This window comes from Trachypithecus francoisi, unplaced genomic scaffold (assembly GCF_009764315.1).
Source record: "Trachypithecus francoisi isolate TF-2019V2 unplaced genomic scaffold, Tfra_2.0 Lachesis_group12, whole genome shotgun sequence".
NCBI classification, from domain to species: domain Eukaryota; kingdom Metazoa; phylum Chordata; class Mammalia; order Primates; family Cercopithecidae; genus Trachypithecus; species Trachypithecus francoisi.
In genome coordinates, this window is record NW_022681457.1 from 71,297,389 (window position 1) to 71,318,433 (window position 21,045).

Here is a 21,045-nt window from a genome sequence, read left to right on the forward strand (position 1 = left end):
TCTACTAAAATATAAAAATTAGCCAGCTAGGCCTAGTGGTGCGTGCCTGTAGTCCCAGCTACTCAGGAGGCTGAGGCAGGAGAATTGCTTGAACCCAGGAGGCAAAGGCTGCAGTGAGCCAAGATTGCACCACTGCACTCTAGCCTGGGGGACAGAGCAAGACTCCATCTCAAAAAAAAACAAATGGTTGACGGCCAGGCATGGTGGCTCATGCCTGTTATCTCAGCACTTTGGGAGGCCAAGCCAGGTGGATCACTTGAGCCCAAGAGTTCAAGACCAACCTGAGCAACATGGCGAAACCCTACTTCTACAAAAAAAATACCAAAATTAGCTGGGCATGACAGTGTGTGCCTGTGGTCCCAACTACTCAGGAGGCTGAGGTGGGAAGATTATCTGAGCCTGGGGAGGTCAAGCCTGCAGTGACCCATGATAACACCACTGCAATCCAGCCTGGATGACAGAGTCAGACTCTATCTTAAAAAAAACAGTGGTTGCTGTTATTCTTAGTGTTTGGGAAGATTATAAAGTCCTGCATTGTAATCAAACCTTCATCCCTAATACTAAAATTTAACCAGTAATCAGTTTGTTCTGATTGGAGGTGGTTGTACAGTACACATAAGTTTCAGGGACTATCAGGTTCATTTGTAATCAGCTACTCCCCATGACCTCAGAGCAGGCACATGGTTCCATCACACATAGAAATACAGCCCACAGAGTTGAGAGCTGGAAGACAAACAAAGAAACCTCATAGAGGTATGGTGGGAGATATGATAAGATCCTCTTTGGCCAAGCTGTGGGCTTCAATGAGTTGGATATGTTCCCCATTCTGTACTAAAAATTTAACTTCATTTTTTCCTAAACCCCTAGGTAATATTTGTAATTAATAAATAAAACCATTTTCAGGCTGGGCGCAGTGGCTCACACCTGTAACCCCAGCACTATGGGAGGCCAAGGTGGGCAGATTGCTTGACTCCAGGAATTTGAGACCAACCTGGGCAACACAGTGAAACCCTGTCTCTGTAAAATTAAATTAAATTAAACTAAGATAGAACCATTTTTGACCTTTAACCAGTGACACGACTAGAGAAATAGGAAAGAAGAAAGGAAAGTGCATTGGGAAATAAAAAACCAACAGTTTATTGAGCAACTACAACGTGTGGCAGATATTTTTAATTTGATATTTTCTGATCCCTAAAGTACGTATTTTCAGTATTTTCTAAATAAGGAAAAGGCTAAATTAATATGCTCAAAGCCAGTAGTGTGATCAAAAAGTTGATAAGGTGCTCTTCCCACTGATCAAAACTGTCTCTGATGGTATGGCGCAGTGGCTCACATCTGTAATCCCAGCACTTTGGGAGGCCGAGGCAGGTGGATCACTTGAGTTCAGGAGTTTGAGACCAGCCTGGACAACATGGCAAAACTCCGTCTCTACTAAAAATACAAAAGTTAGCCAGGCAGGGTGGCACGCACCTGTAATCCCAGCTACTCAGGAGGCTGAGGCACAAGAATCGCATGAACCCAGGAGGCGGAGGTTGCAGTGAGCCGAGACTGTGCCACTGCACTCCAGCCTGCATGACAGAGGGAGACTCCATCTCAAAAAAATAAAAATAAAAAATCTGTCTCTGGTAACTCTAGTCTATAAAATTTAAAAAGTTGTCACATACAAGTGACATTTAACTAGTTTTATAAATTCCTCATTCTAACTGCTAACAAATTGGTGGCTACATGAGTATGGAAACAGATATACATCACATTAAGATTATTGTGTGCATTCCTTAAATATCTATTTTAAAACAAAACTAAAGTAATGCTTGTGTGTGCTACTGTGCTTGCTGAAAAGGCCTAGAAGTAATAAAAACAAGCACACAGCTAACAGCCATTTGTGGTATCCATATACCATTCTCTACTAAAAGGAACCAGGACTCAGAAAAATGACTGATCCTAGGGCTGAGGTGTGGAAAGCACAGGATGAGCCTGGAATCTCTTCTTGTGCCAGAAAGTAAGGAACTACTAAAAGGAATCATAGGGAAAAACAAATCAACTTGATCAGGTTCCCACTGGCCAAATCAGGGGCATTTTGAAAATTAAAATAATTGATACCACTTTACTATAACCCAGTGAATACAACAAGAATTCATGAGTTTGTATGTATGTATATATAAATAAATGAATAAATTTTGAAATGGAAGACAAGGGAAAGTTCTTCCTTACAGAATAATGCCAGTTAAAAAGTAAAGAAAAAATGGTATCATCTCAAAGCATCTTGCTACAAATTCTTATTAACTACAAAGAAAAGAACAGCAACTTTTAAGAGGAAAACATGGTAGATGCCACATTAAGTGAATAAAGCTAACAACACCAATATGGGTTAAACAACCTCATGCACCTCCAGATATGATGCACCTAGAAGGACACAACATCACTTCATGCTGCAAAAAATGTATAATTTGAATCTAATTTGGGGAAACATTAGGCAACTGCAAATTGAGAAACATTCTACTATTAAAGAATATACTTGTACTCTTCAAAAAAATCATGGTCAAGAAATACAAAGAAAGTCTGAGGGATCATTTCACATTAAAGGAAACTAAAGAGACATGACAGCTAAATGCATTTTTACAGATTTCTCCTGACAGGGAGAAAAAATAAAGCTTAGAGTATATTTTATAAATATATTATTGGGACAGTTATTGAACTGTGACTGCGTGTTATTTAAATGAGCTCACAGTATTGTATCCATGTTTTGCTTTTTTTTTTTTTTTTGAAACAGAGTCTTGCTCTGTCACCCAGGCTGGAGTACAGTGACGTGATCTCAGCTCACTGCAACCTCTGCCTCCCAGGCTCAAACGATTCTCGTGCCACAGCCTCCTGAGTAGCTGGGACTACAGGCGTGTGCCACCATGCCTGGCTAATTTTTGTATTTTTAGTAGAGGGAGGTTTCACCATGTTGTCCAGGCTGGTCTCAAACTACTGACCATAAGCCATCCACTTGCCTCAGCCTCCCAAAGTGCTGGGATTACAGGCATGAAATACTACGCCCAATCCCTGTTAAGTTTCTTGAGTTTAATAACTACTGTGGTTAAGGAAAAGAATGTCATTGTTTCTACAATTACACACTGAAATATTTATGGATAAAGAAGCATAACAACTCCACCTTTCTCTCAGATAGTTAAGAAAAAAATGTATATAGATATAAGTATACGTAGAGGAAAAATGATAAAGCAAATGGGCAAAATGTCAACAATTCGTAAACCTAAGTAGAAGGTATAAGGGAGTTCCTTGTATTATTCTTAGAATTTTTTCCTGTTTGTTTGTAACTACCTAACAGGTTCTAATTGAAAAAGAAATTCAGGCCAGGCGCAATAGTCCACGCCTGTAATCTCAGCACTTTGGGAGGTGGAGGCAGGTGGATTACCTGAGGTCAGGAGTTTGAGACCAGCCTGGCCAACATGATGAAACCCTGTCTCTACTAAAAATACAAAAATAAGCCAGGTATGGTGGTGAGCACCTGTGATCCCAGCTACTTGGGAGGCTAAGGCAGGAGAATCACTTGAACCTGGGAGGCAGAGGTTGTAGTGAGCTGAGATCGTACTACTGCACTATGGCCTGGGTGACAAGAGCCAAACTTTGTCTCAAAAAAAAAAAAAAGAAAAGAAAAAAGAAATTCAGAATATGAACAAGTTAATCACCTGCAGTGCTACCACTCCGACAATTTTTCTCTATCCATTTTTCTGTATTGCTGCTTCTTGTCCTTATTTATGGGCATGCATACAGTTGTAATTATTATATAGAAACAATTTTTACTTCTAATTTAACTTCTTATATCACTTAGGATCTTCAAATAGTACACCCTGGGTTAAACTTTCAAGCTAACTTAGTTTTCCATTAAAAAGAAAATGGGAATAATCCAAATATGCCCCAACCAAGGAATGGGTACACAACTAACACTTCCATACTACGAAATACTACTGAGCAATAAAAGGGGACAAATTACTGACACACACAATAACGCGGATGAATTTTAAAATGTGTAACACTAAGTGAAAGAAGCCAGACTCAAAGGCTTTTTGATTCCATTCACATGACATTCTGCAAAAAAGACTACTACAGGGGTGGAAAACAGATCAGTGGTTGCCAGAAGCTAGAAGAGAAGGGGAAGGGTTGACTACACAGGTGCACAAGGAACTTTTTTGGGCAATAAAACTATTTTATATTTTGATTATGGTGGTAGTAATATACTATGTTTATCAAAACTTGTGGAAATATAATACAAAGAATGAATTTTACTGTATGTAAATTATACCTTAATTTTTAAAGAAGAAATACAAAACAAAGTTGGGCTTTAAAAAGGGGTTTTATTTAACAGAGCATAGAATACAAACCTATTCTCAGTCTGTAGCAGAAAAGCTCCTCTCTTACATAAAATGAATAGGTTGTTATAATACAAAGTTGATATTCATGTTCAAAACTGGTCTAAATTAAAGTTTAATTGTGAATCAAATGTAGTTGCTCACAGATCTTAAATATGACCTCTCCTCTTCATTGTTCACAGCCTGTGTTGCAACACTAAACATTTCTCCTCCACACTCCTACAACAGCTTCCTAAGCATTCCTGGCCTCTGGTCTCTCCACCATCCAACTCAAAGTAATGCCAGACTGATCTACCTAATGTATAATATAGTCACATGATTTTTTGCAAAAGAGTATCTTTCCATATTCTATAGGATAAATTCCAAACTCCTGAACATTGCATCTGAATCATTTCAAAACCATAATCCCACTTTGTCCCTCTACCCAGGCACACACAAAATAATCTACTCTGTACCCACACAGCACAACCCCTTGTCAAATCTCCTTGTATTTTCAAATTTCTGTACCTATGTACAGACTTGGAATGCCCTTCTCCTGTACTTCTGCTGGGCAATCCTAGTCATCTCAGCTCAAATTTACTTTCTTCATAATAATTTCTTCCTCTGAGCTTCTACAGCATTTTGAAAAAGAGTATGTTGACTCTGTCTCAAAAAAAAAAAAACTCATAAAAACTTAAGATTCAGTATCTTTTATTCTAATTCAATAAACATATGAGAGATTCTAGGAACAAGAGATGTAAGTCACAGTCTTAGGCCTCAAGGATTTCATATAATAAAGCGAATTAAAAACTGTATACAGGCCGGGCGCGGTGGCTCAAGCCTGTAATCCCAGCACTTTGGGAGGCCGAGACGGGCAGATCACGAGGTCAGGAGATCGAGACCATCCTGGCTAACACGGTGAAACCCCGTCTCTACTAAAAAATACAAAAAACTAGCCGGGCGAGATGGCGGGCGCCTGTAGCCCCAGCTACTTGGGAGGCTGAGGCAGGAGAATGGTGTGAACCCGGGAGGCGGAGCTTGCAGTGAGCTGAGATCCGGCCACTGCACTCCAGCCCAGGAGACAGAGCGAGACTCCGTCTCAAAAAAAAAAAAAAAACTGGATACAGTGCAACTAAACCAACTAGATAGTACCCAAAAACGTACAAAGTGCTGTGGATATTCAAAGAGAGATGGTATTTGAGACGGGCTTTAAATTGTAAGTTTTACAACAGAAATTATATTCTGGGCAGAGAAAGGGGAGAGGACAAGAGAAGAGATCCAAGAGCTTACAGAAGAATATAATAGACTCAATAAAAGAAGTGTGTCTCCATGTATACATATGTAACAAACCTGCACATTGTGCACATGTACCCTACAACTTAGAGTATAATTAAAAAAAAAAAAAGAAGTGTGTCTCATATCCTTTGTTGGAGAAACAAAAAAGTGTGAATAAATGATTAAATAATTACCAAGAATTTCAAAAAAGGGAGCCAATTAATGTCAAAAGCCACAGCAGGGTTAAAGAGAGTAAATAGGGAAAATAAAGACAAGGTTATTCAATTTCATTTAGATCCTGGTGGCCTTACCTGACACTGACCTCAATGGTGAGGTAAAAAATTAGACTGTGAGGTATTCCGGCTTGAAAAAATAAAGGTGGCTCAACATAAAAGGGTCATCATGAACAACAACAATTAAGGCAAGGAGAAAAAAGAGATCTAAGGGAAGACCTGAACATGTATGCTGACAGAGGGAAAGGAGTCAATGGAAAGATAACCAAGTTACAGAAAGTGACTGGAAACAAAAGCACGGAACAAGGAAAGCCTAGCCTTTGACATGAGGGGTGCTTTTTTCCTCTGGGGAGGAGTACTTCTCTGAGAGATGAGCAAGGGAGTTGAGGGATCCTGAGTGGGATGGGAAAGAAAGTGCCTGCAAATTGAGGAGCATGGGCAGTTGAAGGAGACGAAGAAAGTCAGCAAGAGACAAAAAGAATGCTAGCAGCAACGAGGGCTTATTAGCTGGACTCGGAAATACAAATTTGCAAAGATCCAATCAGCACATTTAGTGACTCCCTAAACCACCTCAGAAGCCTGGAAGGCCATGAGGAGACCTGCCTAAATAACTCAGGTTGGTAGGGCCGAGATCCATACCCAGCCAGCTTAGGCTGGTTCAGTACTCTCGTCCTTTTTCAACAGAATTCTCCTAAAGTTTGTTAAATTTAAAACCTGATGGCCACTTTTAAAGCCATGTTCTTAAAACAATGTAATGAGATACTTTTCCTTAAATACTAAGACAATAAAATAAGAAATTTTTACATGTAAAACATCATCAACTGTGAAAAGTCAGAAGGACTGACACACACAACTCAGAATGTCACTCACCTGGTGGCTTCCGGAAAACCCATCTTGTAGAGTGTTACAACCACAGCTCCTCCAAGGCCTAAATTATGCTGCAGAGCCACCTTTGCACCAGGAACTTGCCTCTTTCCGGCTTCCCCTCTCAGCTGCCAGCAGAGTTCTGCACACTGAGCAAGACCTAACAAATCGAACACAGAGCACCAGTCTGTTGGATTAGAAAGCTGCTTCCACCAGCTTTCTCAAGCCAGAAAAAGGATGTTTGTGACTTTAAATTAAAGCATTTGATTAAGCCGAGACAACTTTTGTGTAAATAGTAACTTCTCTTAAAACACTGAAGGGTTTTGCAGCTAGTTATTTTCTCTCTAAATTTCTTTCCTGCACTCTTTCAACTTACTCAACCTGTCGTTTTCTGGCATGTTGAAAGAGAAAACACTGCATCTACAATTCTCTAGTATAGGGAAAATGGCATAAAAATAATTTAATTTTACCATTTTTAATGTATTAAAAGAAAATAAACAAGGATTTGGAAGTTCACATTCCCTAAAAAGTTTGGCTGGTATGGGAAATTTTTCCTATTATTTTCCTCCAAGTAGTTCCCAACAAGCCTGGCGCGGTGGCTCAAGCCTGTAATCCCAGCACTTTGGGAGGCCGAGACGGTGGATCACGAAGTCAGGAGATCGAGACCATCCTGGCTAACACAGGGAAACCCCGTCTCTACTAAAAAAATACAAAAAAAAAAAAAAATGAGTTGTTTTCCAGACCTATTCACACCTACTCACAAGAAAAGTTGCAGATTCACAAGGATAACATTCTGTCCCCTGAATAATAAAATCAAAGATGTTTAGAGCTGAAAGGAATTTACTGATGTAAACACTGAGAAACACAAAGGTGAATGGTTACAAAGCAGGCTAATTCCAGAGGTGAGGTTAGAACCCATGATTATAGATGTACATTTGTTTGCCTTTCTATAGGATCAGCTATTAAAGGAGAGCTGGTTAAGAATGTTCTATCAGGGCCAGGCATGGTGGCTCACGCCTGTAATCCCAGCACTTTGAGAGACTGAGGCAGGCGGATCACGAGGTCAGGAGATCGAGACCATCCTGGCTAACACTGTGAAACCCTGTCTCTACTAAAAATAAAAAATAAAAAATTAGCCGGGCCTGGTGGCTAATTCCAGCTACATAGGAGGCTGAGGCAGGAGAATGGCATGAACCCAGGAGGCGGAATTTGCAGTGAGCCAAGATCGGACCACTGCACTCCAGCCTGGGCCACAGAGCAAGACTCTGTCTCAAAAAAAAAAAAAAAAGTATGTTCTATCAGGATAGACTGGTCTGCAGGTCTACTAGTTACAGTGCCTATTCTTCCATGCACATCCCCAGCCACAACTTCCAATTCCTGAGTACCTGTGACAATTTCCTGTATAAACCCCAACTTCCCCAAGAAATTTAACTGCTGCTTTTCATTTCTAAGCAGTGTCTATATATTTATAGACCATGTATCTTAAACACTATTTAAAATAGGTAGCTCCCAGTGTGGACAACATAGCAAGACCTCATCTCCACTAAAAATAAATTTATTTTATTTTATTTTATTTTTTTGAGATGGAGTCTTGCTCTGTCACCCAGGCTGGAGTGCAGCGGCACAATCTCAGCTCACTGCAACCTCCACCTCCCAGGTTCCAGTGATTCTCTTGCCTCAGCCTCCCAAGTAGCTGGGACTCCAGGGACACACCACCACTCCCGGCTAATTTTTTTTTAATTTTTCAGTAGAGATGGGGTTTCACCATATTGGCCAGGCTGGTCTTGAACTCCTGACCTTGTGATCTGCCCACCTCGGCCTCCCAAAGTGCTGGGATTACAGGTGGAAGCCACCGCACCCAGCCTAAAAATAAAAATTTTTTATATCAGCCAGGCATGGGGACACGTATCTGTAGCCCTAGCTACTCAAGAGGCTGAGGAAGGAGGATGGCCTGAGCCCAGGAAGTCAAGGCTGCAGTGAGCTATAAACAAGCCACTGCACTCCAGCAAGGCAAGATTATAGGGCAAGACCCTGTCTCAAAAAGAAAAAAAAAAAAAAAAAGGTAGCTCCACACCTGGTAATAGCTTTTTGAATTGTGAACATTTTAGAAATTAATGAGGAAGGCCAAACTGAAATGACTCTATTATACCCAAACTTGGGGGCAATCAGTTTTATTGGAAATCTGCCTTTATGAAAAGCCTAAATGAATATGTAAGACAAAAAATATTCAAACTGGTCTTAGATACACTGCTAGTTGTCTTCACAAAAGAATAGATGCAATTTACAACTATTTGAGAAAATATGCAAACTCGCCATTGATAAAAATCAAACATACCATTTTACGCCAATCAAATTGGTAAGAATATTTAAAAATGGGAATAATCAATGCAGGGGAAACTATGGCAAGATAGTCACCTCCATGCAGAACTGGTCAAAGTTTAAACCAGGACAACCTTTTTGGAAAGCAACGTACAAAGTTATGAAGAGTCTTTAAAATGCCTTCAAAACCATTCCATGGAAATAATCAAATGTTGGGAAAATTTTACACACAAAGCTATCTGTTCATCAGATTGTTACAACAGTGAAAATCTAGATAATCTAGAAGTGAAATAACCGGGGAATGGTTAGGTAGAGAGGGGCAAAGGGAGCAAGTTCTCCTTGGCCCTCTGAAGGTTTCCTGAAAAATCAACTTGTAAAAGTCAGATTAATTAGAGAAAGGGTATACAAATTTATTTACTGTGTATACATAGGAGAATTCAGAATAAAGACCCAAAGATACAGGGGAAATTGTCTATTTTATGCTTAAGTTCAACAAAGTATGGAACAGCCGTATAGAAATATGATTGGACAAAAAGTGTATGATCTAATGCTAATAGACTGAGCGGGGAAACCCAGCCAGGCCTGTCCATCTAGATTCTTCTTGGCCTGTCTGAGCATGCATTCCTTACTTCTGAGTGTGGGGCAGGTCCCTTTCTGGAATGAGGGTCTTATGACCTATAGTCAAACAAGATAGGTCAGATAATTTCTTTATGGCCAATTTTTACACAGAAAGGTGAAGGGAAGTTATAGTAGTATTCTAGGTTTTATGACTGGCTTTGAGGAAAAGGGGTTATGGCTTTCAAGATCTACCTTGAGGAAGAGGGATTCTCCCCACCACGGCTGGTCTTGGTGGGGAGAATGGGACTGAGAGACAGAAGACCAGGAGAAGGCCAGAGAAAAAATTTTGCTTCTGAGGCTTTTATTCTAGTGTATTGTTTTCTAAGCCCTAACAGTGATGTAAATTATAAGCTAGATGTAAAGAGAAAAAGCAAGCTGTTTTTCCTCTCAGCATACTCACAGCACACTTCTGTAACCAGATGTCGGGAAGGTGAGGGGTTCCCCCAAATACCAAATCGATTCTTTTACAGACACCAATGAGGTATTCTGTAATTCATTTCAATTCTAACACTATTTAGCTGGAGATAGTGTCAGATCCCATGGGTTGAGGGCTGAGTCCCACCAGGCTGTTCATAATTCAGATGCCAAATGCAAGTCCAGGCCACCTGTACTTCCAACCAACTGGTTACAAACCATCATCTTGCTGCAAACCTTTCCTAACAAGATAATGGTCAACCTTTTTACATGAAAGTAACTGACCTAGGACTCAGTTACATAGATAAGAGTATACAATCTGGTTGCTTCTAAAAATAAACCATTCGAACATGTATGAAGCACTCTACCAAATGTTAAAGATAACAGAGGATTCACAGTGTAATGTAAATATAAAGCGCTAACAAAGATAAGGACACTAAGTGCTATGAATAGCCACAGAATGGAAAAGCTATAGGGGATAACATTATGAGTTATTATCTGAGGTCTTTTCTTCCTTCTCCTTGAACCTATAAACTTTCCTATACTATCAAGACAGCCAAGTACAATAAAGTCATAATTCGGCTTTAGTTTCAAATTAGACATCTAAATGCTTTAACAAAAACAACATTAAAAAGCATGGTTTTCTACTATCAGAGCCTGAATTTTTGAGGAAGAAAAGGCTTGTTGAGTTTCAAAGAGCAAAAAGCTTTCATAGATGCAGCATAGACTGAAGAATGTATATTTATAATAGAGCAGTTTTTCTCTCCAAAAGATATAAAATTTGTCGCATGCGTCTGTGTGAAGAGACCACCCAACAGGCTTTGCGTGAGTAACAAGGCTGTTTATCTCACCTGGGTGCAAGCGGGCTGAGTCCGAAAAAGGTGTCAGCAAAGGGTGGTGGGAATATCGTTAGTTCTTACAGGTTTGGGATAGGTGGTGGAATTTTTTGCAGGCAGGGGGTGGATCTCACAAAGTTCTCAAGGGCAGGGAGAATATTACAAACTACTTTTATTATTATTATTATACTTTAAGTTCTAGGGCACATGTAAGGGCGGGGAGAATATTACAAAGTACTTATTATTATTATACTTTAAGTTCTAGGGCACATGTGCACAATGTGTAGCTTCGTTACATATGCATACATGTGCCATGCTGGTGTGCTGCACCCATTAACTCATCATTTACATTAGGTATATCTCCTAATGCTATGCCTCCCCCCTACCCCCAACCCATGACAGGCCCCGGTGTGTGATGTTCCACACCCTGTGTCCAAATGCTCTCATTGTTCAATTCCCACTTATGAGTGAGAATATGCGGTGTTTGGTTTTCTGTCCTTGCAATAGTTTGCTCAGAATGATGGTTTCCAGCTTCATCCATGTCCCTACAGAGGACATGAACTCATCCTTTTTTATGGCTGCATAGTATTCCACAGTGTATATGTGCCACATTTTCTTAATCCAGTCTATCATTGATGGACATTTGGGTTGGTTCCAAGTCTTTGCTATTGTGAATAGTGCCGCAATAAACATACATGTGCATGTGTCTTTATAACAGCATGATTTATACTACCTTAGGTATATACTCAGTAATGGGATGGCTGGGTCAATGTTATTTCTAGTTCTAGATCCTTGAGGAATCGCCATGCTGTCTTCCACAATGGTTGAACTAGTTTACAGTCCCACCAACAGTGTAAAAGTGTTCCTATTTCTCCACATCCTCCACATCCAGCACCTGTTGTTCCCTGACTTTTTAATGATCACCATTCTAACTGGTGTGAGATGGTATCTCATTGTGGTTTTGATTTGCATTTCTCTGATGGCCAGTGATGATGAGCATTTTTTCATGTGTCTGTTGGCTGCATAAATGTCTTCTTTTGAGAAGTGTCTGTTCACATCCTTTGACCACTTTTTGATGGGGTTGATTTTTTTCTGTAAATTTGTTTAAGTTCTTTGTAGATATTAGCCGTTTCTCAGATGGGTAGATTGTAAAAATTTTCTCCCATTCTGTAGATTACCTGTTCACTCCGATGGTAGTTTCTTTTGCTGTGCAGAAGCTCTTTAGTTTAATTAGATTCCATTTGTCAATTTTGGCTTTTGTTGCCATTGCTTTTGGTGTCTTAGTCATGAAGTCCTTGCCCATTCCTATGGCCTGAATGGTATTGCCTAGGCTTTCTTCTAGAGTTTTTATGATTTTAGGTCATACATTTAAGTCTTTAACCCATCTTGAATTAATTTTTGTATAAGGTGTAAGGAAGGGATCCAGTTTCAGCTTTCTACATATGGCTAGCCAGTTTTCCCAGCACCATTTACTAAATAGGGAATCTTTACCCATTTCTTGTTTTTGTCGGGTTTGTCAAAGATCAGATGGTTGTAGATGTGTGATATTAATTCTGAGGGCTCTGTTCTGTTCCATTGGTCTCTATCTCTGTTTTGGTACCAGTACCATGCTGTTTTGGTTACTGTAGCCTTGTAGTATAGTTTGAAGTCAGGTAGCACGATGCCTTCAGTTTTGTTCTTTTGGCTTAGGATTGTCTTGGAAATATAGGCTCTTTTTTGATTCCATATGATAGCTTGATGGGGATGGCATTGAATCTATAAATTACCGTGGGCAGTATGGCCATTTTCATGATATTGATTCTTCCTATCCATGAATATGGAATGTTCTTCCATTTGTTTGTGTCCTTTTATTTCATTGGGCAGTGGTTTGTAGTTCTCCTTGAAGAGGTCCTTCACATCCCTTGTAAGTTGGATTCCTAGGTATTTTATTCTCTTTGAAGCAATTGTGAATGGGAGTTCACTCATGGTTTGGCTGTCTGTTATTGGTGTATAGGACTGCTTGTGATTTTTGCACATTGATTTTGTACACTGAGACTTTGCTGAAGTTGCTTATCAGCTTGAGGAGATTTTGGGCTGAGACAATAGGGTTTTCTAAATATACAATCATGTCATCTGCAAACAGGGACAATTTGACTTCCTCTTTTCCTAATTGAATACCCTTTCTTTCTTCCTCCTGCCTGATCTCCCTGGCCAGAACTTCCAACACTATGCTGAATAGGAGTGATGACAGAGGGCATTCCTGTCTTGTGCCAGTTTTCAAAGGGAATGCTTCCAGTTTTTGCCCATTCAGTATGATATTAGCTGTGGGTCTGTCATAAATAGCTCTTATTATTTTGAGATATGTCCCATCAATACCTAGTTATTGAGAGTTTTTAGCATGAAAGGTTGTTGAATTTTGTCAAAGGCCTTTTCTGCATCTATTGACATAATCATGTGGCTTTTGTCTTTGGTTCTGTTTATATGATGGATTACATTTATTGATTTGTGTATATTGAAACAGCCCTGCATCCCAGGAATGAAGGCAACTTGATCGTGGTGGATAAGCTTTTTGATGTGCTGCTGCTGGATTCAATTTGCCAGTATTTTACTGAGGATTTTTACATTGATGTTCATCAGGGATATTGGTCTAAAATTCTCCTTTTTTGCTGTGTCTCTGCCAGGCTTTGGTATCAGGATGATGCTGGCCTCATAAAATGAGTTAGGAAGGATACCCTCTTTTTCTATTGATTGGAATAGTTTCAGAAGGAATGGTACCAGCTCCTCTTCGTACCTCTGGTAGAATTCAGCTGTGAATCCATCTGGTCCTGGACATTTTTGGTTGGTAGGCTATTAATTATTGCTTCAGAGTCTGTTATTGGTCTATTCAGGGATTCAACTTCTTCCTGGTTTAGTCTTGGGAGGGTGTATGTATCCAGGAATTTATCCATTTCTTCTAGATTTTCTAGTTTATTTATGTAGAGGTGTTTATAGTATTCTCTGATGGTAGTTTGTATTTCTGTGGGATTGGTAGTGATATCCCTCCCCTTTATCATTTTTTATTGCGTCTATTTGATTCTTCTCTCTTTTCTTCTTTATTAATCTTGCTAGCAGTCTATCAATTTTGTTGATCTCTTCAAAAAAATAGCTCCTGGATTCACTGATTTTTTGAAGGGTTTTTTGTGTCTCTATTTCCTTCAGTTCTGCTCTGATCTTGGTTATTTCTTGCCTTCTGCTAGCTTTTGAATGTGTTTGCTCTTGCTTCTCTAGTTCTTTTAATTATGATGTTAGGGTGTCAATTTTAGATCTTTCCTACTTTCTCTTGTGGACATTTAGTGCTATAAATTTCCCTCTACACACTGCTTTAAGTGTGTCCCAGGGATTCTGGTAGGTTGTGTCTTTGTTCTCATTGGTTTCAAAGAACATCTTTATTTCTGTCTTCATTTTGTCATGTACCCAGTAGTCATTCAGGAGCAGGTTGTTCAGTTTCCAAGTAGTTGAGTGGTTTTGAGTGAGTTTCTTAATCCTGAATTCTAGTTTGATTGCACTGTGGTCTGACAGACAGTTTGTTATAATTTCTGTTCTTTTACATTTGCTAAGGAGTGCTTTACTTCCAACTATGTGGTCAATTTTGGAATAAGTGTGATGTGGTGCTGAGAAGAATGTATATTCTGTTGATTTGGGGTGGAGACTTCTGTAGATGTCTATTAGGTCTGCTTGGTGCAGAGCTGAGTTCAAGTCCTGGATATCCTTATTAACTTTCTGTCTCATTGATCTAATGTTGACAGTGGGGTGTTAAAGTCTCCCATTATTATTGTGTGGGAGTCTACATCTCTTTGTAAGTCTCTAAGGACTTGCTTTATGAATCTGGGTGCTTCTGTATTGGGTGCATATATATTTAGGATAGTTAGCTCTTCTTGTTGAATTGATCCCTTTACCATTATGTAATGGCTTTCTTAATTGTCTCTTTTGATCTTTGTTGGTTTAAAGTCTGTTTTATCAGAGACTAGGATTGCAACCCCTGCTTTTTTTTTTTGTTTTCCATTTGCTTGGTAGATCTTCCTCCATCCCTTGATTTTGAGCCTATGTGTGTCTCTGCACGTGACATGGGTCTCCTGAATACAGCACACTGATGGGTCTTGACTCTATCCAATTTGCTGGTCTGTGTCTTTTAATTGGAATATTTAGCCCATTTACATTTACGGTTAATATTGTTATGTGTGAATTTGATCCTGTCATTATGATGTTAGCTGGTTATTTTGCTCGTTAGTTGATGTAGTTTCTTCCTAACATTGATGGTCTTTACAATTTGGCATGTTTCTACAGTGGCTGGTACCGATTTTTCCTTTCCATGTTTAGTGCTTCCTTCAGGAGCTCTTGTAAGGCAGGCCCGGTGGTGACAAAATCTCTCAGCATTTGCTTGTCTGTAAAGGATTTTATTTCTCCTTCACTTATGAAGCTTAATTTGGCTGGATACGAAATTCTGGGTTGAAAATTCTTTTCTTTAAGAACGTTGAATATTGGCCCCCACTCTTTTCTGGCTTGGAGAGTTTCTGCCAAGAGATCTGCTGTTAGTCTGATGGGCTTCCCTTTGTGGGTAACACGACCTTTCTCTCTGGCTGCCCTTAATATTTTTTCCTTCATTTCAAATTTGGTGAATCTAACAATGATGTGTCTTGGAGTTGCTCTTCTTGAGGAGTATCTTTGTGGAGTTCTCTGTATTTCCTGAATTTGAATGTTGGCCTGCCTTGCAAGGTTGGGGAAGTTCTCCTGGATAATATCCTGAAGAGTGTTTTCCAACTTGGTTCCATTCTCCCGTCACTTTCAGGTACACTAATCAGACGTAGATTTAGTCGTTTCACATAGTCCATATTTCTTGGAGGCTTTGTTTGTTTGTTTTTACTCTTTTTTCTCTAAACTTCACTTCACTTCTCGCTTCATTTCATTCATTTGATCTTCAATCACTGATATCCTTTCTTCCACTTGATTGAACTGGTTACTGAAGCTTGAGTAAGCATCACATAGTTCTCGTGCCATGGTTTTCAGCTCCATCAGGTCATTTAAGGTCTTCTCTATGCTGTTTATTCTAGTTAGCCATTCATCTAATCTTTTTTCAAGGTATTTAGCTTCTTTGCAATGGGTTCGAACATCCTCCTTTAGCTTGGAGAAGTTTGTTATTACCAATTGTCTGAAGCCTTCTTCTCTTAACTCGTCAAAGTCATTCTCCATCCAGCTTTGTTCCGTTGCTGGCGAGGAGCTGCATTCCTTTGGAGGGAAGAGGCACTCTGATTTTTAGAATTTTCAGCTTTTCTGCTCTGGTTTCTCCCCATCTTTGTGGTTTTATCTACCTTTGGTCTTTGATGATGGTGACACACAGATGGGGTTTTGGTGTGGATGTCCTTTCTGTTTGTTAATTTTCCTTCTAACAGTCAGGACCCTCAGCTGCAGGTCTGTTGGAGTTTGCTGGAGGTCCACTCCAGACCCTGTTTGCCTGGGTATTGCCAGCAGAGGCTGCAGAACAGCAAATATTGCAGAACGGTAAATGTTGCTGCCCGATCCTTCCCCTGGAAGCTTCATCTCAGAAGGGTACCCTGCTGTATGAGGTGTTGGTCGGCCCCTGCTGGGAGGTGTCTCCCAGTTAGTCTACTCAGGGGTCAGGGACCCACTTGAAGAGGCAGCCTGTTCATTCTCAGATCTCAAAATCTATGCTGGGAGAACCACTACTCTCTTCAAAGCTGTCAGACAGGGACGTTTAAGTCTGCAGAAATTTCTGCTGCCTTTTTTTCAGCTATGCCCTGCCCCCAGAGGTGGAGTCTACAGAGGTAGGCAGGCCTTGCTGAGCTGTGGTGGGCTCCACCGAGTTCGAGCTTCCTGGCCGCTTTATTTACCTACTCAAGCCTCAGCAATGGCAGACGCCCCTTCCCCAGCCTCACTGCCACCTTGCAATTCAATCTCAGACTGCTGCGCTAGCAGTGAATGAGGCTCTGTGGGCATGGGACCCTCCAAGCCAGGTGCGGGATATAATCTCCTGGTGTGCCATTTGCTAAGACTGTTGGAAAAGCACAGTATTAGGGTGGGAGTGTCCCGATTTTCCAGGTGCCATCTGTCACAGCTTCCCTTGGCTAGGAAAGGGAATTCCCCGACCCCTTGTGCTTCCTGGGTGAGGCAATACCCCGTCCTGCTTCGGCTCACACTACATGGACTGCACCCACAGTCTGACAAGCCCCAGTGAGACGAACCTGGTACCTCAGTTGGAAATGCAGAAATCACCCGTCTTCTGCGTCACTCACACTGGGAACTATAGACTGGAGCTGTTCCTATTCGGCCATCTTGGAACCTTTAAGGGCAGGGAGGGTATATTGTACAAAGTACATTCACAAGGGCAGGGGAATATCACAAAGTACATTATCACAAGGGCAGGGAGGATGTATTGTCACAAAGTCAATTGATCAGTTAGAGTGGGGCAGGAACAGATCACAATGGTGGCATGTCATCAGTTAAGGCAGGAACTGGCTATTTTCACTTCTGTGTATCTTCAGTTGCTTCAGGCCATCTGGATGTATACGTGTAAGTCACAGGGGATATGATGGCTTAGCTTGGGCTTAGAGGCCTGACAAAATTATCTATCACATGTAAAATATATTTCAAAAACAAAAGTAAAATACAGTAGTGCCCTCACATCCATGGTTTCACTTTCCACAGTTTCAGTTACTCTCAGTCAATTACAGTCTAAAAATACTGAGCAGAAAATGCCAGAAATAAACAATTCATAAGTTCTAAGTTGTATGCTGTTCTGAGTAGCATGATAAAATCTCACGCCATTCAGCCCCATCCCACCTGGGATGTGAATCATCCTTTTGCCCAGCATATCCAAGTGGTATATCCTACCCACCCATTAGTCAGTTAGTAACTATCTCTGTTATTAGAATGACTGTGATGGGTACTGCAGTGCTCATGTTCAAGTCATCCTTAGTTTACTTAATGATGGCCCCAAAGCGCAAGAGGAGTGAAGTGGCAATTCAGATGTGCATACAAGTGCTTCCTTTAAGTGAAAAGGTGGAAGTTCCCAACTTTAAGGGTAAAAAATGGTATGCTGAGGTTGCTAAGATCTATGGTAAGAACGAATCTTCTATCCGCAAAATTGTGAAGAAAGAAAAAGGGGCTGGGTATGGTGACTCATGCCTGTAATCCCAGCTTTTTGGGAGGCCAAGGAGAGAGGACTGCTTGAGCACAGGAGTTTGAGACCAGCCTGGGAAGCATAGGGAGACCCCACATCTACAAAAGAAAAATAAAATAAAATTAGCTGGGTGTGATGGTGTGCACCTGTGGTCCCAGCTACTTGGGAGACTGAGGTGGGAGGATCATTTGAGCCCAGGAAGTAGAGACTTCAGTGAGCCATGTTTGCACCATGTCTGCACTGCACTTCAGCCTGGGCAACAGAGCAAGACTCTATCTCAAAAAAAGAAAAAGAAGGCATGATGGTTCATGCCTGTAATCCCAGCACTTTGGAAGACCGACATGGGTGGATCGCTTTAGCCTAGGAGTTCGAGACCAGCCTTGGCAACATGGCGAAACCCTGTCTCTACCAATAATATAAAAAATTAGCCACGTATGAAGGTGCGTGCCTGTAGTCCAAACTACTTGGAAGACTGAGATAGGAGAATCATCTGAGCCCAAGAAATCGAGGCTACAGTGAGCCGTGATCATGCCACTCCACTCCAGCCAGAGCAACAGAGCAAAACCTTGGTTTCAAAAATAAAAAAAAGAAAAGAAATAGAAATAGAAATTCAGGGCTTTCTCCTAGTTATCTCTAGCTAGCAATAGGTATCTAGGGTAGACACCATCTCCTGGGCTATTTGTCCTGGCACAAATAGAGTTTAATGATAAAATTTACCTCTCCTCACATTGCAGTGGTAAAAATGCAAAACTCTGGGCAATGGAAATAAGGATGGGTGTCCTGGAGGATATGATGAAAGGTAAAACAGAAACTTTGGTGAAAAGCTAATTAGCCCTTACTGCCTTGCTGGCTTTTTAAGAGTTTATATTGGATTTAGGTCTTACCAGTCATCATCCTAGGATTTATTTTGGCAACCTCTTATAGAGTAGGAGAGCTAAGCCATGGTTTGATTTGAAAATGCTAGGTCCCTTGGCTAAAATTCCACTTATTCTCATATCATTTTCACCCAAATTCTTAAGACCTAAGAAGTTTATAATGCCTGTAAAAGTACTGAAACATGTAAACAAAAATCACAGGATAGAATAATAATATACGTGTCTTTAAAAACATCAAGAACTACGTGAATGCAGAAAAAGAAATAATTACTTCCCACAGGAGATCAGAGCATCTTATAATAGAATTGAAAAAGATCTATGAATTCATCAAATCTAAGGCCCAACAGACGGGCAAAATTCTCCTTACAACATTCCTATCAAGTTGTTACATGTATTTTTTGTGCACAGCCTCTGTGACAGGTAAATGCATGCTCTCAGGAGGAAACCTATTCCATTTTTGAGAAGCCATGTTAGAAAGTTCTGTCTTGTATCCAGCCAAAATCTACCTTCCAATGAATTCTTCCTAATGATCCTAATTCTTCTCACATTAAACAAATGTATTCCCTTTGCTCCATGCCACGTTCTAGATGTTAAAGGAGCAATAACATATTCAACTATCCCTTTAAATATGCAATGTATTGTGCACTGTTCAAGGTAGAGAGACAAATGAAATATGAATCCTGACTTCACAGGCTCTTAAATAGGGAAGATTTTTTAAAGCTTATAAATAATTATAATATATACTATGAGCATAAATGTCAAAAGAAAAGTCCTGAGAGAGTATGGGAGTTTAGAAAAGGGAAAGATTAATTCAATCTATGGAAACAATCAGTGAAACAGGAAGAGCTTCATAAGGTGGATAACATTTGAGAGAGCACTTGAAGATGGGCGTTTCCACCGAGGAAAGGACACGGAAGCACAGTACAATGGTTAAGACCCCGGATGCTAGGAATACATAGTCTGTTTGAATCTTAGCTTTGCCACTCTCTAGCCTGATGACTTCATGCAAATTATTTAAACTCTCCATGCCTCTATTTTCTTCTTTTGTAAAAGAGAAAAATCGATATGAAAATTGAATGCACTTGTACATGAAGTGTACTTAGAACAGTGTATTATTATTGAGAAAATAACAAAGGTAGAGTTTGTATAGGCAAAAAGGAATTAAACCTGCTTGGTAAAAGCAAACAGTTTGGTTTAAACACCCTTCCTCTTTCTGCATCTCCTTCCCCAAAACTCAAGTAGATAGAAATGCTGGCAAAACACCTGGCATGTGATGGGATTTAGCAAATCTTCCTGACCCTGCCATCCTCCCTTCCCTTTTTCTCCTCTTCATACTTCTGCTTTGTGCTTCTCCTATAGCACATTCTGCTTTGTATTATAATTACTTATTTAAATATATAAGTATTTGTATTCTTGTATTATCTGCCTCTTATACACTTCCTGAGGCTAGTAGTTACCTTGTATATCCTAACCCTAGCCCTCAAATCTGGCTATGAATGAGAAGCTCTGGGGGAACTTTGAAAAAATATAAATTTTTTAGGACCAACCCAGACCAAAGAGAATTTCTAAGGGTAGGACAGGAACATATATATATAATATTTTTTTTTTTTTTGGAGACAAAGTCTGGCTCTACCACATAGGCTGGAGTGCAGTGGCATGATCTCAGCTCACTGCAACCTCTGCCTACTGGGCTCAAGCTATCCTCCCACCCAAGTAGCTGGGACTACAGGTATGCGCCATCACGCCTGGCTAATTTTTGCATTTTTTGTAGAGACAGGGTTTCACCATCTTGCCCATGTTGGTCTCGAACTCCTCAGCTCAAGTGATCTGCCCGCCTCAGCCTCCCAAAATGCTGGGATTACAGGCATGAGCCACCACACTCAGACAGGAATATATATTTTTAAAAGCTTCATGAAGCTCCAAATCGGTCTATGAGTAGACCTCATATCTGACAATCAGTGACCTACAGTACCTAATGACGAGGTGGGTACACAGTAAGTCACTACTGAACTGATGTTGACTGAATAACAGAAGATCAGGACCTAACACTAGGTTGAAGCCTACTGGAAAGGCACAGAGGCCTTTCTTAAAGGCTTAAAAGGCCAGGTT

At 40.3% G+C, this 21,045-nt stretch overlaps 1 protein-coding gene across 3 annotated transcripts in view; it reads right to left on the reverse strand.

Annotated features, from left to right (window-relative positions):
- SCP2 (sterol carrier protein 2) overlaps positions 1–21,045 on the reverse strand; it is a 125,962-nt gene that overhangs the window by 29,061 nt on the left and 75,856 nt on the right. For all 3 annotated transcript variants that reach the window (XM_033226335.1, XM_033226333.1, XM_033226334.1), the window contains one exon: positions 6,728–6,881. In XM_033226335.1, the coding sequence (XP_033082226.1) occupies positions 6,728–6,881 (154 nt within the window). The remainder of the gene's footprint in view (positions 1–6,727; positions 6,882–21,045) is intronic.